At 49.4% G+C, this 16,048-nt stretch overlaps 1 protein-coding gene across 14 annotated transcripts in view; it reads right to left on the bottom strand.

Annotated features, from left to right (window-relative positions):
• Nucleotides 1-16,048, bottom strand: part of ATXN1 (ataxin 1) — a 228,125-nt gene that overhangs the window by 9,172 nt on the left and 202,905 nt on the right. For all 14 annotated transcript variants that reach the window (XM_072853310.1, XM_072853313.1, XM_072853308.1 and 11 more), the window contains one exon: nt 6,904-8,944. In XM_072853310.1, the coding sequence (XP_072709411.1) occupies nt 6,904-8,784 (1,881 nt within the window). In that variant the 5' untranslated portion in view covers nt 8,785-8,944. The remainder of the gene's footprint in view (nt 1-6,903; nt 8,945-16,048) is intronic.

The following is a 16,048-nucleotide window of genomic DNA, read 5'->3' as shown; positions in this document are numbered from 1 at the left end:
GGAGAAGGCCATGAGTATGTACAGAGTTGTTGTAAGAGCAGCAAGCATGAACCTGCCTTCCCCCAGCAGTCCTGTTACCAGTCCAGCTTCTTCCCTTCTCACTCCTGCTTACCCACTCTGCAGCTGAGTTCACCTCCTGCACTCCCTCATCTCTCCTCCTCCTCCTCCTCCAGTTCCTGCACTGGGTCTCCTTTTCTGCACTGTGTCCCCTTTTCCTCCCACTTCACCCCGCTTTAAAAACACATCCTGTTACGAATCCTATCTAACCATCTTACAGGGAGCTGCCACAGCCAGGAGAACAGACCAGCAACAGGTGCCCACTGCTCCTTGACATTGCAAATGCTGGGCCTTGAGGTCCCAATATGATAAAGCACCTCAATACCCGCTTATCTTTGCATGTGTCAGCAGTCCAGCGCTCACTGCGTGGTGCTGCGTCTGCAGGCTCAAACACTTGATGTGGGCTCATGCGATTCACAACCCACGGGGCTGAGCCCACCCCAGCAAACCACAACGAGGGCAGGAAATTCTGACTAATACTTTTTAAAAATTTGCATGTCTTTTTAACTTGCTGTGTGTAACACCAATGAGGTCTGCAACTCTAAGAGGGTGGCTTATGCTGAAGTCAGATACCCACTGCTCTGCTCCCAAGGTCCCTGTGTCCTCTGGAGCTCTTCGCAGGCATGGGGGGCAGGATCCTGCGATGATGGTGTAACCCCTATTTGGTAGGGGCTAAAGGGCAGGAGAACACCTGAATACACATGCTCATCTCATTTCTGAGCCATTCAGCAGGCATGGAGCATACCAGCTGCCTGGAGAGCCTTCCCTCTCCAGGAACACAGACTCACTTGAAAGGAACATCACAGCAGGCTTGCGAAACCACCTCTCACCCTTGGGAGCAATAACACTGTCATCCCAAGCATGGCTTTGTATCATTAAAAATACATTTCAACATTAAGGAAGAGAAGCAGTTTGAGATGCGCATTGCATGCCAGTGTTCAAACACCTTTGTTCATAATATTACGTGTGAACCTTGGGATGAAGTTGCATGTCGTGTCTCACAGAAGAGGTTGGACTCAATGACAGTATGGCACCCAGTGGCCCTGCCGCTTCCCTGCTAGCGCTGCTTACCCTCAGAAGCACCCTCCCTGCAAGCAGGGCCTGAGGTAGCTCCCCTCGCACCCCACCGGCTCCACATCCCTTTTGAGCAGGAAGACTTGATCAGGGATGTCCCACAGCTCACAGACAGAGGCTCCAGAACCAGGAAACCAAAGACTCCCATTGGATGTTGAGCGTGCCTCCGACTGGTTTGCCATGCCATGCACTAGCAGTCAACTGCAGTTCATGAGACAGTTGATTCTGTTGGAAAAAAACTTCTAAAGTCTATAAATATATACTACGTACTTCTGCAACTAGGCCAACGAGTAACACTGCATGTATTATCCTGCCGCTCCACCTGCCCAACATTGTAAGCCATGGTTCAAGGAATTTCAAAAGGAGCAGTTTAGAGGCACAAGATAGCCCTCAACTGCATCAATTTCTGTCCTATTAAACCTTTTCTGACCAGAACTGTCTGCCAACAGTCAACCATACACATGGCAATAGTGGAAAGGGACCTGACTCTAGGCCTAGTTTATGCTCTGAACTATGGAGAAAGTGGGGCAAGGTAACTGTGAAAGTCCCATCCCTCCATGTAGTTGGATAGAAACATTCCAGCACCAGGATTTGCAGAAATATTTGCGCAGAGTTTGGAATCCTATTCCATACATATGCATCTCAGTAAGGGGTCTGACAGGGAGAAGTGGTCAATACCCAGTATCTCCCATGAACTTAAATGGAAACTGCTGTCTACACAGAGCTGTAGGCTTCTCTCCAGGCATGGATCACCTGGTGGACACAGCTTCTCCTTTATACTGCTATGTCTCTCCTCTTTCTTCCTTCCTGCCTGCTGTATTTTTTTCCTTTCTTTTTCTACTTTCCCATCCTTGTCAAAAGCTATTTGTAACTGTGGGAATCATACATGCTTGTGTGCATCATCCTTACTGACACACAAGTTGCTCTTGATGTGAACACGCTTCCACCACACGTTGTACTTTTTTTTTTTTTATGTGGCATCCAAAACACTTGCCTGAACTGTCAATCACTGAAACAAATCCCAGAATTGGTGGTGGTGATCATGAATAACACCAAATAATAAAGATGGTGAAATGCCGGAATTGCCACGATCCGGTCACAGTGTGCATGTACCACTATCGATTTGAAATGGGTTCCCTCATGGATTATCAAGCCCTGTTTTAGCTGGTCACTTCTGGGTTCAGCTAACTTGGGATTTAAGGTAACCATTCTCTACAAGCAGTAGTAGTCAAAGACCTTTTAAGCATGAAAGTTCAGTAAAAACACCCCCACATAAATTTTTTCTGACCACTGTATTAAAACACACAAAAAAAATTTTAAAAGCTCCCTCCCCCAATATCTTGCCATGATTATTGTAGGAGAGAGGAAATTTGGAACTTGTTTTCCAACTACAAAGATGATAAAGCAAGAAACCAAAATGTTGGTCCCTCTTCAAGCACTCTTGCAGGCTCTACTGCAAGCTATGTTTATATTTCTATTTTTTAAGACTGACTAGTGAAAACTCCCAAAACTCTTCAGTGCAGCCGCTGTGTATCTGCAATTTTCTATAACCCTTTATAATTTTATTTCTCAGATGAACTCGGTAGGTAAGGCATGCAATTCAGACTGCTCAGGAAACCCTGGCTGGAGCTGGAACATGGATGATAAGTGCTGGAAGATCTGATGCCCAGAAAATACCCTTCCCATCATTCAGAAACACAGCAACTTTAGTCTTGGGGCTCACTACTGCAACCAACGTAACAAGCGCTAAAGCAAAAGGTGCCTAATAAAAGTGGCTCATGTAAACTGTATTTTAATACATGTAAACATATGTTTTCCAACTAAATGTTTTTCTCCCTGATATTATTAAAATGTGATGAAACTAGGAGTGGCAGGCTGGAAACAAAGAGAAGGAAGCGGTTCTGGAAACAATGTGCAATTAAGCAGTGGAGCGCTCCGCTGAAGGCCTTGCTGTGGGTGCCGAGAGACTCCTCAGGTCCAAAAAACTACTGGGCAGATTTGCGGAATAGAAGCTCTCTCTCTCGCAGAGAGAAGTCTCTGCAGTGCCGCGCTCCCACACAACCTCCCCTACTCAGAGACTTTGGGACTCCTAATGTTCCCACCAGCCCGAACAACACCTGCCCTCACAACAGTGGATTTCCTTTGAGAGATTTATGGGGCTGTAGGCAGCACCTCACACCATGGGGACTACCCAGCATGACACGTGGTCTGGGTGGGCATCCCCCCAGGGCTGCATCTAGCCCACCTTCAGTACACTGTTGTTATAACAAACACACCCAGGGCTTGAAGGTTAAGGGCTACTGCTCTCCACAGCCACATGATCCCACCATTTCTCAAGAGAAGCAATCTCTGTCCACCAGACCACTGGCTGCTGAGTTGATGCTGCTCTTATCTGCTACACTCCCAGAATTCAGTAACATGCATCCAAAGACAGACCACAGCTGCCCCATCACTCGGAGGAACAAGGACTTACTGCTCCCATGACCAGGGGACACGGACACGGAGATCACATGAGAGGAAGGCTGGGAGAGATCTCCATCTGCAGCAGCGAACCGAGTCAACATCTCTCTTTCTGTGTCTGTTACGGTGCCAAAGATAATGAAAAAGAGAGCGCAGAGTAAAAGAAAAAGTAACTGGTTTGTGCGCGTGCAGGGATATAAAGGGAAAACTAAACTAGATGTTGGTCTAAAAACATACGCACTAAACCAAACTAGTTAGGGCTACTAACTAGATGCTCTAATGGGACTTCTCCATCTCTAGCGTCTATGATTCTGTTTTTTAAAAAAAGGAAAATTAAGAACTGTATGTTCATCTTTTCTCTTTAAGCTGTACTTTAGGAATGATTAGGAGCGGAAACACAGGGATGAAAGCAAGCATTTCAGAGAACTTCTTTTGCATCTCCATTTGACCTTAACATCAATGGAGGTGTATTACTGGCTTCTGCTTGTTCCTGGCAGCACAAGAAAGGACAGGTAATAATGATGAAAGTGTTACTACAAGAATAATATATGGAATTGCAAAGAGATGCAGATCCCTAGGTCTTTTCTTTTAGGCAACTTGAATGCAGAGGAGTAACAGCTGGACTTTGGGTTCTGGACCAGTTGATACTTACTGGACTTCTTCCTAATCCAGAGCAGGGATGCTGTGAAATGGAAACTTAGTATCCCTCCAGGGCTAGGCCAGTTATTTCACTGAAAAGGCATGTAGCTTTAGGTGGGTTAATTTTCCTCTAGGTTTCCATAGCTGGAAGAGGGTTGGATTTGCCAGGTGACTGGAAGAAGGAAAAAGGAGGGAGGATGACCTCTTTCTGCCTAAGTGCTGTGCTGGGGAGGGGCAGCTGTGGGCTTGCAGTGATACGATACAATAGCAGCTGCATGGTGCCTCCCTATTTACATTACAGTTGTGTATGCTCAGCTAAAAATAATCTCCTACCTCTGTCCCTCAACTGGTGAGAAAATTAGCTAGTGTTTGCACAGAGTCTGAAAATACAAATTCATCGATATTATAATGACTTCCCAGAGATCCCTGGGAGGAGTACGTAAGTGAGCCAAAGCTAATGATAACAACGCTATTTTTGTACGACACTTACTCTTTACAACTTACACTCCCTTGATAATGCCATCTGAAAAATACACATGCAGATATATCCCCACTGTACTCCGGAGTCAAGATATACCCAAGTGCAGCAGCACCACAGTGCCACTGCTCAAAGCAGCGCGACTAAATACTGCTCTTGCAAGAGAAGACTAAGCCCTCTTCACGCAGGCAATTTTCTAAGGAGTAATGACCGCTGCACGCCTGCTAATAAGGCTAAATGCTTTCATACAGCCACGTTGGGCTGAGGGTGAGGTCGCCAGAGACTTCAAGCACACAGAAATGATCTCTCTCTCTCGCTCAACCCAGGCAAGGGAAAACCGGCAGAGCTGTCTCCGCTATGCAGGGACACAGCTGATCTGGGAAGAGACCCAAGTCCTGGAATCTGCAGGAAACCTAAATTAAACGCCCGTTTCTAATCATATCTCTACGTGACTCGCCCTCCATTCTGGAAGCATCCCCGGTGGGAAACACAGCTGGGGAGTATTTCGGCTGCGATGATGTCAGCCCGCTCCTGATAGGCTTCTCCGTAAGGTGACACTTTGCTGGGTGAGACCCGTGTGCCTGGCCCTGGATTTTCACAGCCTCAGACTCAGCTTGCTTTCTGCCAGAGGATGGCACTCCACCCCCTGCAAAGGCGCTCTTACGGCGCCCAGGACTACAGCACCTCGCCTGTGTTGACAGATCTGCGAACGAGACATGACACAAATGCTACCTGCTAATTTGTACGCCTTCTGCTGGTGCAGAGACCGGTGGCCTGGCTGCAGGAGAGAAATGAGAGCGAGATGAAAATTGCAGATGGGACATCGCTACTTTTGAAACCTCATTATTCAAGGCACCGGGGCAAATTATAGTAACTGGTCCTGATCCAAGGACGGTTCCTCTCATCACGAAGCCTGAGATGCACCAAAATACAGTTGAGCAGTGAGGAAAAAACCATATCTTTATACTGAAAGCACCGGAGGCCCAACTTTGATCAGCTGTGCAGATGCACGCACATATATGAACAAAACCACACAGGGAATCTGCACGTTTGACATGAGAATGGGGACGTGTCATATGTAGCGATTTACCACGTATGTGCAATTGGGGAAGGATGGGCCGCAGACTGCTGTGACTGTAAGAAATTTTTCGTGTAATCTGCTCCTCAGTGCCATCGCTGTTTGTTTTTCTTCTCCAAACTGTCAGCCTGAGGTGCTTTACTACATGTGTCCACGTCCCGCTCCTCCCTCCCTCCCTCTCTCTCATTCTGGTTCTCCAGCGCTGAGGATGCAGCGTCAGGGTTGCCGATGCTGCAGTTCGCAGCATTCAAACCACACCAAAAAGATTTGCAACAAGATTATTTAAAATGAGTACCTCTAGGAAGCAAAATGCTATCCAGTATATCTGAACTGCTCCAGCCTCAACACAGCAGAACCTAAATCGCTCAGAAAATGGACAGCATCAGGATTAACATTTTCTGATCAATATGTACGCATTCTCAACCTAAAAATACCTTTGGAAAGTTACAAGGTTTCTTCCTACATTGTGAACCAATGAGAAACAAAGGTCAGAAGCACAGCCTGCCCAGCCGCCTAGATGGTTTTTCTTTCCAAATTTCCCTTGAACACACAGTTTATGTGAGCCATGCAGTGTTTAAACCACCTGCAACCAAAGCCTCAGTAAAACTCTAGTGCATTTCAGTAACTTACGTATGTGATGGAGCCATCCCCAGGCAGCTCCAAGTTTTCAAGCCATGGAAATTCACTGCCTTGTGCCCTACCTAGCTCTCAAGGGCAGGATTTGAGCTGAATCTAACCTGAGCTTTCTGGTGTGGAAGGTGAAAATCAGCTATCAAAATGCAAAATATATCCTCTTGTACTGCTTACACCATTTCATATTTTAATCAAAACACATGAAGATCATGTAATTCTTCCTGTGGGTTCTCCAGCTGTAAGAAAGACGGGTTTTATATCCAAGAGACTAAATTTATCATCGGTGTGACCCTGATGGCTCCCCCGGCACAGTGACTGGGATGATTTCTGGACCAGAGCTGGTCTCACAGCTGGATGTGAACAATGAAGAACCAACCCTGCGTGGACCCAAAATGACTGAGATGCACTGAGGAAAGCTGCACCCGGGGTGGCCACAGCGTGCACCCCAGTCCATCCCCCGCACCCCACCATGTGTTGCCATTACCTGTGCTCGATGCTCCCCAACCGCAAACTGTATCACGGCAATGCCTGGGCTATGGCTGTCTTCAATTCTCTCCACAGTGCTGGAGTCTATTTTCAGGTCGTTGCTAATTTCCGCACTCTGTATGAAGTCTTCTGTTTTCAAGTCCTCTACTTTCTTCAGCTCCCCATTGGCCAACTGAATGATCGACCCCTTCATGAAGTAGGGGGGCAGTGTGGGAGGCGCAGCGGCGGGGGAAGCGATGGACTGCACCACAGGCAGGTGGATCTGCGCCTGCACCATGGTGGCCTGGTAGGCAGGCTGGGTGGTGAGGGGCTCCGCGCTGAAGTTCTCGCTTTTGGGGACGGCGGTGGTGACAAACGTGTGAGGCACTGCTGCAAACTGGGGAGACGACGTGACGATCGCAGGCGCAACTCCTGATGGCTCGACGTCTGCACCGCCGACCGGTATCAGCAGGGACTGGGTGCCAGGGATCACCAGGTGCTGCGGCAGGCTGCCGGGGTACCCGATGGCTTGCTGCTGACCACTCAGGTAGCCGATCACCGGTGGCTGGGTGCCAGCGTAGAAGGCTGTTGCCGGCAGCCCGACGGGGAGTTGCTCGGAGGCGCTGTGGGTGGTCTGAATGACGGTGTGAGGGGACAGCGTGGCCACTGCCTTCACACCCTCGTGGCCCAGAGCCTGCTGAGGAGACAAGGCATAGGACCGGTGGGCTGGCTTTCCTAAGTGCAAGCTTCCCTTGTCATTGAGGGCTGAGGGAGAAGTCTCGCGGTTGGTGGCCTGCTGCACCTCCATGTCCGCCGTGGGCGTGCTGCTGTTGGGGACCACCATAACGGAGGCTCGGACACCTGAGGAATCCCGCGCACCATACTCGGCGGGGCTCGAGTGGACCACCACGTGCCTGGTCTCGTAATGATGGGGAGCTGGTTTATTGCCTGCTTTGACTAGACCCATGTCAGCAGAGGGCGAAATGCCGTACCTCCGGCTCTTCTCTATCTCACCGTTCAGTACCTCCTTCGCCTGCATCGCCTGCAGCCGGCTGCTCTCAGGCTTCTTGGGGGGATCCCTGGTGACAAAGTGGCCTCCTGAGTCGGTGTACTGCACCACCACTTGGGAGGAAGGGCCGAGGGTGAGGGTGTGCGGGATCACTGTCTGATGGGGGTGCAGGGGGACCGGGATGGTTGGAGGAGAGACGTTTCTGACAGTGCTCTGGGAAGAGCTGGAAATGTGGACGTACTGGTTCTGCTGGGTGGGTGGAGGAGACCCGGCGGCGATCAGTCCAGGCGTCCTGACCAGGTGTGGCTCAACTTTGTGCCCCTGCTGGCTTAAGCCACTCATGCTGGCCAGCAAAGTGGAATAAGCCTCCAGCTGGGAGCGCTGGGATGGAGTGGTCGCAACGGCCGTGGCCGCCGCCACAGCGCCAGTTGCAGAATTGGCCGTTGGGGAAATCAGCTGCGAGGGGATGAATCCGGTGTACGATCCGCTGTACTGGGGCCCGACGAACTGAAAGGTGTGCTGCAGGTGCGTGTACTGCACGGGGGAAACGGGGGTCCCTGACTGGGAGAGAGCGGGCGAGTACACCGTGGGAAGAGTGGTGGAGGCTGGGACGGACCTGGGCGCGCTCGGCGGGGAATAGTCCAGCCCTGCAGACAGCGACTTGTGCAAACCCTGCTGCAAGCCTGCCTCCACCGACGATGTCCCCCCGGGCCGGTGCCGGCCCCCCAGGCCACCCTGGCCGCCAGGTGTGCTCGGGAGCCATGCTAGGTTATCTGCACGGTGGTTTTCGCTTGGCAGGACCGGCTTCACCTCCGAAGGCAGGCTGGTGGCAGGGATTTCTCGCTTCTTAGGTGGCAGGCATTCATTGCTCCGCTCTTGGTTGGATTTCATCTTTCGCCGTCCCCCCTCCACTGTGCTTGCTTCACTGTCTGGCTGGCTCTGATTTCAGTCTGATAAACGGAAAGTCACATTTGATTTCTGCAAGGGATCCAGTGACTTCATGAGGAATCATCTCCCCGTGAGCACGATTCTCCGACAGCTCCTCTGGATTCTGCAACGAGAGGGTGGGCAAGGGAGGGGGGAGTCACACCGTCAGCGCTGGGAAATGAGAACAAACGAGCAGACACTCTGAAACAGCAAGTGAGTAAAAGAAAAACCTCTGGAAAAAACAAAACCGGTCAAGCATTGCTGCTCTCATGTCAAGGAGCAGTTGCCAGCTGTGCTTTACAGCAAAAATCCTGGGCATGTCTGCTAATGCATCACGAAAACGATTAAAACTTTAGGCAGATCGGAAACTCTCTGGCCATAACTTGCCACATTTAGCAGTGGTCACTTATTTCCCAAGGCTCACTTTCTCCTTCCTCTGGGAAAACCCTCCATGTCTCTGAGGTGCCTGATTCACTCTTCCAGCCTCTCCTTCCCCTGCAACAACGACATTGCCTTCACCCTGCTGTGTCCCAAAAAGCATGGGAGCGTGGCAGGGAGCCCCGAGGAACATGCACACACAAAATATTTACATTAGCAACAAGCAGCTATTAGTGGTGTGGAAGGAAGGTGGTGGGTCACTCCTGAACCCGAGAGTCACCCACAGGGTGACTTCACATCACACTGGGCAGGGCTGTGGAGGCAGCAGTTGCCCCCATCCCTGCCCAACACCATGGCTCCTTACAGGCACACTTCATCTACCAGTCTGGCAACGAACCTCGGCCGCGTGATCTGTTTACAGCAGCAGCCCAGAGCCAGAGATGGCTCTGAGCCAGGTTTTTAATGTGTGGGGTTTTTTTCCCCCAGTGCTTTGAACTCCCTCTGCTACTGACACCTCATGCCCAGGTGCCCGGGCAGGGCTCTGCGCTGGGAGATGCCCCCCACCACACGCAGGTCAGCCAGAGCCAGGCACTGGCACCATCTCCATCTCCGCTGGGATCTGATCCCCCTGTTTCTTAGCGACTGCCAGACCAGGGAGGCTGCGGGTACCGCATTCGCGGCCACGGCCACACGTCCAAACCCTGAGCAAACTCAGCTCTGGGGATGCCTCGCTAGAACCGCTTGGAAAAGCATGTTTGGGTTTCCCGATCCAAACCAGGAGTGCCCACCGCTGTAAAAGCTCATGATTTTATATTGAGCTAATTTTGTTATTGGACCAAAACAGTTGCTTTCTCTGCTCTGCATCACTTAATTCGGTGACTTCAGCCACCCAAAGGCAACAAAGTCTTCCTAACTCTTTCATTATCTGCTAAGGAAAATACCATAACTAAAACACATCATGCTTTGAAAAAAGGCAAAAGGAGCTGACAGTCTCCCCCTGCCTCCCTGAAACCTGCCTTGCCTTGTCCCGTAACAAACTTTATGGAGAGTGAAACTCTTCCCCAGCCCTTGTCCAGCCACCGCTTGTCATCTGCATTTCTGGCTGTTTTGAAAGATATGCAAGAATAGGTGCTGAGAAACCGTGCACCTCACACAACCAGCATCCTAACAAGACAAGCGTGCATTATATGAAAGAAAAATGGAGAGAGAAAGAATTAAGAGTGGATGCGAAAGAAGACGGAAACAGGATATAGCCCACTTGAAAGTGAATGCTAAGCAGCAGTAACGATACTTATGGCAAGTAATATTCCTTTGGGGGATTTCTTTCCCTGCTGCCTCGCGTCTAATGAACAATAAGCCTGATGTTTATATGCGTATGCAGTACTTTGAAGACATACTAGACTAAGATTAAACCTATCTTCAAGAGCACTCTTTACGTTTATGGTCCTCCAAGCTGCTGTAAGCCTGCAGGAAAAGTCCGAACTTTCTAATGGTTTGATACAATCAGTCTTAAGTTAATTATTCCGTTGTTTAAATATTGATAAACAGTAATGAAACACCAATCGCCACAGAGCCGGCGGGGGTGGGGTAAAGCACTGTTTCAGGGCGGATTCCCTGGCTTTGAGGCGAGAGGGAGGACGAAAGGACTCAGGGCAGCTTCAAAAGAGCAAGGGCCAACGATGCCTTGAGCACGGCTCGGCACCGCTACCCCGACCTGCCGCGACCCGCCGGCACCGCCAGCTCAGCACTGCGACCGCGGCCGGACGAGGGCAGCCAGGAGACAGGGTCCCCGCTATATCAGCACAGGTCTTCCCTCTCCTCCTAACAGTTGCTCAGCGTGTCTTGGCAACAGCTAAAATTATTATATTACACATGACTTACAGATTTTTATTTTTAAGTTCAACTAAAAATAAATTCGCCAAGCTTACATTTGCGCAGTCATCCTTGGTTAACTTTAGCTCACTGTAGCCTTCTGCCCTGGGCAGTCGGCTTTGGCAGGTAAGTCAGCAGCTCCTGGCCAAGACGGCCGCCCGGGGACGCCGTGGAGGGACGCCCTTGACGCAGGGCGCTCGTCACGCTCCCCTTGCCACGGGGAGCTTGTGCTGGGCCGGGACCATTCTTCGATCTCTTGTGGAGATGGACATGAGCCGCAAACCCAGAATTTAAATACGCTCCCATGAGCAAAAGCTGGGAACAAAGGGCTGGCCCCTCTGCCTGCAACAGAGCAGGGAGCTTGTACATGGGACCGAATAGGCCTAGTCTCTTTTGCTGTGACGGGCAAACCAGGCTCCCCCAAACTAGTTCTTCCAAAAGCCCAAGGTGTCTGGGTTCAGCTTCTCCAAATCAAACATACCACTATGAAACTGTATGAAACCTGGTGAAGTTTCACTCTACAGGAGCTGAAGCAAAGGTTTTGTTCTGCTAAATAGCACTGAATCACTGAGTTCTGGGTAGCCTCCAAAGTCAAAGCTAACATCCTTCAAAAATACCAAATACTAAATCTTTTGGGGTTTTTTTTGTGTGTGTAAATCTATCATATGGCTGACTTCATCATCACCGGTAACAAAAGGGCTGCCCAAAATCTCCTGCAGAGCACAGGAGGAATGAACAAGCTTAATGGAGGCAAGGGATGAGACAGCCGTAGAGCGGTGAAGACTGCCCCACTTTTCCAAGCCCAAGTACTTCATAGTGAGACTTTGAACTCTAACAGACACAGGACTGGATTTGCAGAAATGCAAATGTGCAGCATAAAACAGCTTACTTCTACTTCAAGACTTAAAAGTAAAATGGTAACTTTTCAGCATAATTCAAGTTCCAGCAACAGCAAAGATAAGACAGGACTGATTTTGCTCGGGAACCAATGAAAGGGAGACAAGAGGTACAAGACCTGGTTAAACTCTGCTTTGCTGGCTGTCCTAGAAAGGCGCACGGTTTGTTATGTGTACGCTTTTTTCTTTTGAATCCAAGTCATTTTTCTGACTCTCAAGATTTCCTTTCTCTTTAACTTCAGAGCTGTCGATCACAATTTGCAAGATATGCAAACGACCAGCAAACACCAGGTGATTTTTTTGTTCCTGCTTTGTATGTGTGTGTGTGTGTCACACAAGTGCGTGCGTGCATGCATGCCTGTGTAATTATGGCTGGGAAGGTAAAGGGGACAAAGAGATCAGGGACAGCAGCTGGACTTTGGTATCTCTGGCAGCGAGTACACATGGAACATTGCTAAAATGTCTGGACAGCCAGTGTCCGCTGGCAGCCTGCCCACACTCAAATTCCTGGAAAGGCTTAAGGCAGAAAAATAATCACTTGGAGGAGTCACCATCTGGGCTTGCTCTGGTCCCAAAGGGATTGCTCACTGGAGCTCAGGACGTGCATTTTTCATGCAAAACTCCAGCGTCTCTCTGCAAGGCACTTTAAACCTCACTATGTCTCCCAAAACAGTATTTTTCTATTTATTTCATCTAATAAATTTAAAACTCATGAGAGGATACTGAGTTATAGCTTGAGGGGCTCACCTCCTTTATTTACCTGGAGTTCACTGCAGCAAAGGTAAAATAAGCAACACAAGCCTCCGTCCACACCATAATCATATGCTTTGTCCCACCACCAAGGACTGAGTCTTGGGGTGCAGAGAAGTTGGGGCCAGACTCACAAACCATTGCAGCACTTGGCTATGCAAATGGTGGGACTTTCACTGCTTTCAGAAATCAGGTACTTTTTGCAGTCCCATGATGTAGCAAACATCATTTGTAGGTCTCTAAAACACCTTAAAAAATCTGGTCCCTCACCCTTCCTGGTCCCTGACCTTTCTGCAGCTGCTAACAAACTCACACCGACATTTGCCAGCAGGAGCAAGGGCTGGGACCACCCGCTCATGTGCCTTACTGCATGGAGCAACCGCCCAAGGGGGGCAGCTGTCAGCCTCCAACTTCAGGGATATTCAATTCAAACGAGTCGCTTATTGTCAAAAGGCTCTTTTGATCCCAAACCCTAATAAGACACAGATTATTACGACTTTTTAACTTTCACCTTCCGGCTCCAGGTATGACCAGTAATTTCTCACATTTATCCGTGCAATAAAAAAACTGGGTCTCCCCTCTGTCAGACACCGTTGCCCTGCCTGGCAAGTAGACATCAATGCAATACTGAAAAGAGTACACCAAAAAAATAATCCTTTGAATTGAGCCTGACACACGGCTCTTTATGTCTGGGGTGTTACTGGGCAGAAGCAGCAGCGCAGTCTGATGCTCCTGCCTCAAACTGCCTGCCCATCCCATCACGATAGGATGAGCGGGTAATTTCAGCAGTGCTGGAAATCAGTGGGAAGGGAGGGCACTTCGTCCCACCTCTCCTCTCCCCTCGGAGGAGGTAAGCATCTTGCAGGATCAGATTCAGAAAGATTAAAAGACAGACACATTGCAGAGGGCTCCGCAGCTGCATTCTGGCTCTCAGATCTATATGCCAGCTTTCCCCTCCCGCTCTACACCCTGCCTGCTGCCAGCTACATATTCATAGTTGTAACTGCTACAGATTTCATTAGCCTTGCCATGTGCAGCTCAGCGCATGCCAACAATAGCTATAGGAGTTTATTGTCCAATCCGACCAGTTTTCACAGCACTCTGGCAGATTTCCCAAGAGGGCCAACTGCAGAGATCCATTAATAAGAAACATGAAAACCTCTAATAAAATTTGAAATTCTCCTCTCAAAACTAAAGGATTCCTGATCAACACCGCATCTGCAAAACAGAGTGTCCACTGCAGTGTTAGCTCTTATTATACCTCTGTGAATCTGCCACAGCAAATTGCTACAGGTTTCTGCAGAGAGAGCAGCTATTCTGCATGTCCCTCCTCTCCCTGGTCAGATCACACATCCTCCACGCAATATAAAAAGCAAGCGATACAAGCAAATCTCAGCGAGCACACCACTGGATGTCAGATGTCCCATGGCTTGCCATTGCCATGAAATTTTATGATGCAAGTACGCATGTAGGTACCAGCATTGAGAGAGGAAGATTTAGGAGGAAAAAACAGTGTAAGATACACTCCTGAAAGGACAGACAGATGATGGAGTTCCAGGACAGCCATTCACTTGATGACATTCACGAACGCAGGTGATACAAAGAGATTATCAGAAAGCCACTCCACTGGTTAACTATCCATTTCTGCTACTTAGCTCCTGAATTTTGAGTATAAGGGAAGATCTGCGTGTTCTAAGCAGGGCACGTGCCTCCTGTAGTCCTGTTTTACTACAGTTACCCTATGGTTAGGTACACATAGTTATTTTGTGTGGTGGGTGCTGCTGAGCTCCACAAGAATACTATGCTAGTATTAGCTTAAATTTCAGTCAGGCTAACTGCTGAATTAATGACATTTGAATTAACTTTCAGAAGTTTGCAGGTTTCTGCCATCAGTTCATCTGGGTGCCATCACCTGGTTCTGCAACAGGAAAGATGGCTGTATTTTCAGAATCTGTGAAAGTCACGCCATGCTCTGGATGTGCAGCATACCTTTCTGTGCACTTGTATAGTGATGCAGCTACACATAAGCCTTGTAGGACTGTGAGTATCATGGGTGATCTGAGCAGATTCACAGCTGCCTACTCATTTATTCCATGTTTTTTTACAAAAAAAGTTATTAGCAAAGGTGATCCCTCCTCTTCCAGCGTGCTTTGCAGAGAGATGGTACCACAGAGCGCAGCCCGAGAGGCCAGGCAGGCAGGCTGGAAGCAAGGAATCATTTGCTCCGAGAGCTGCAAGCCAACCCTGCGGCAGGGCTGTCATCGGAGGGCTGGGTGCATTGGCCATTCCACCGCCTTCCCAGCCCACCCCACAGGCAGCACCCTTGCTCTCCAGCACAGAAATCCTCTGCCTTGCAGTGCCAAACCTGGGCGCTCAAATATCAGGAGTCAGGCCCCACTTCTTACCCCAGAAACACATGATACTGGTTTACAAATAGAAGATTGCTTAAAATGATAATGGCAGAGGTTATTTGCTTTTTAATTATTTTTTCTTTTAACTTGCCCTTCTGCTGCGTGAGGCCTTTCAGGCTCAAGGTCTCTAGCTTTTCCCTGCAACCCACAAGACCAGAAATGTACTGTTTTAGCTAAAAGTGGAATTTCCCATCTCATCATCTGACACCAGGAACTGGAGTTTTGTGAAGCAGCATCAGATATCTAGAGACTAGTGATAAAAATGCAAGAGCTGGCAATGCTGATCACAGTGCAATTTCTTTGAGGGTGAAGCACTGGACTCCAGAGCCCTCTGCCTCTACGGAGGAAGGGGGAGAAGGATTTAACTGCTAGGTAAGGGCCTGAGCCCTGGGGCAAAGCCACGTTGAGTGTGCACAACTTGATACACAGCTTTCTCTCTCACCTGCACAGCAGAAAGCGCACCTCAGCTGACCCTACGAGAAGCACCTCTATCTGCACCCACGAAGGAAAGACCTGGGGCTGCTTGGGCCCAGAGTTTCAGCTCAGGCTGACTGTGAGCTGCATGGTCCTGCAGGCAGAGCTGATCCAGGTGTGATGCTGGAGCACGTTCCAGCAGCATGATGTTTTACCACCACGCGGCACTGAAGCCTTTACAACCTGACAGAGGTCTGCCAAACCCCTCGGAAGCCCTGCTCCCGAAGCCTCAGAGGCGGTTGTGCCAGGAGCATCAGGACCACCAACTCAAGATACTCAGGAGGGAAGGCAGCATCCACCTTCACACACACCCAGTGCCTTCGGTGGCAGCAGGGAAACCGTGGAGCATACACACACGTTTTAAAGTGCTCCATCAACCCCACTGACAGCAGGACACTTCGCAAGGGGCTAGATGCAGCATCTAACCTTTTATCTCCTGCACTGCAC

Source organism: Ciconia boyciana, chromosome 2 (assembly GCF_034638445.1).
Source record: "Ciconia boyciana chromosome 2, ASM3463844v1, whole genome shotgun sequence".
NCBI lineage: Eukaryota > Metazoa > Chordata > Aves > Ciconiiformes > Ciconiidae > Ciconia > Ciconia boyciana.
The sequence above is the reverse complement of the archived record's forward strand: the minus strand, read 5'-3'. Positions and strand labels throughout refer to the sequence as shown.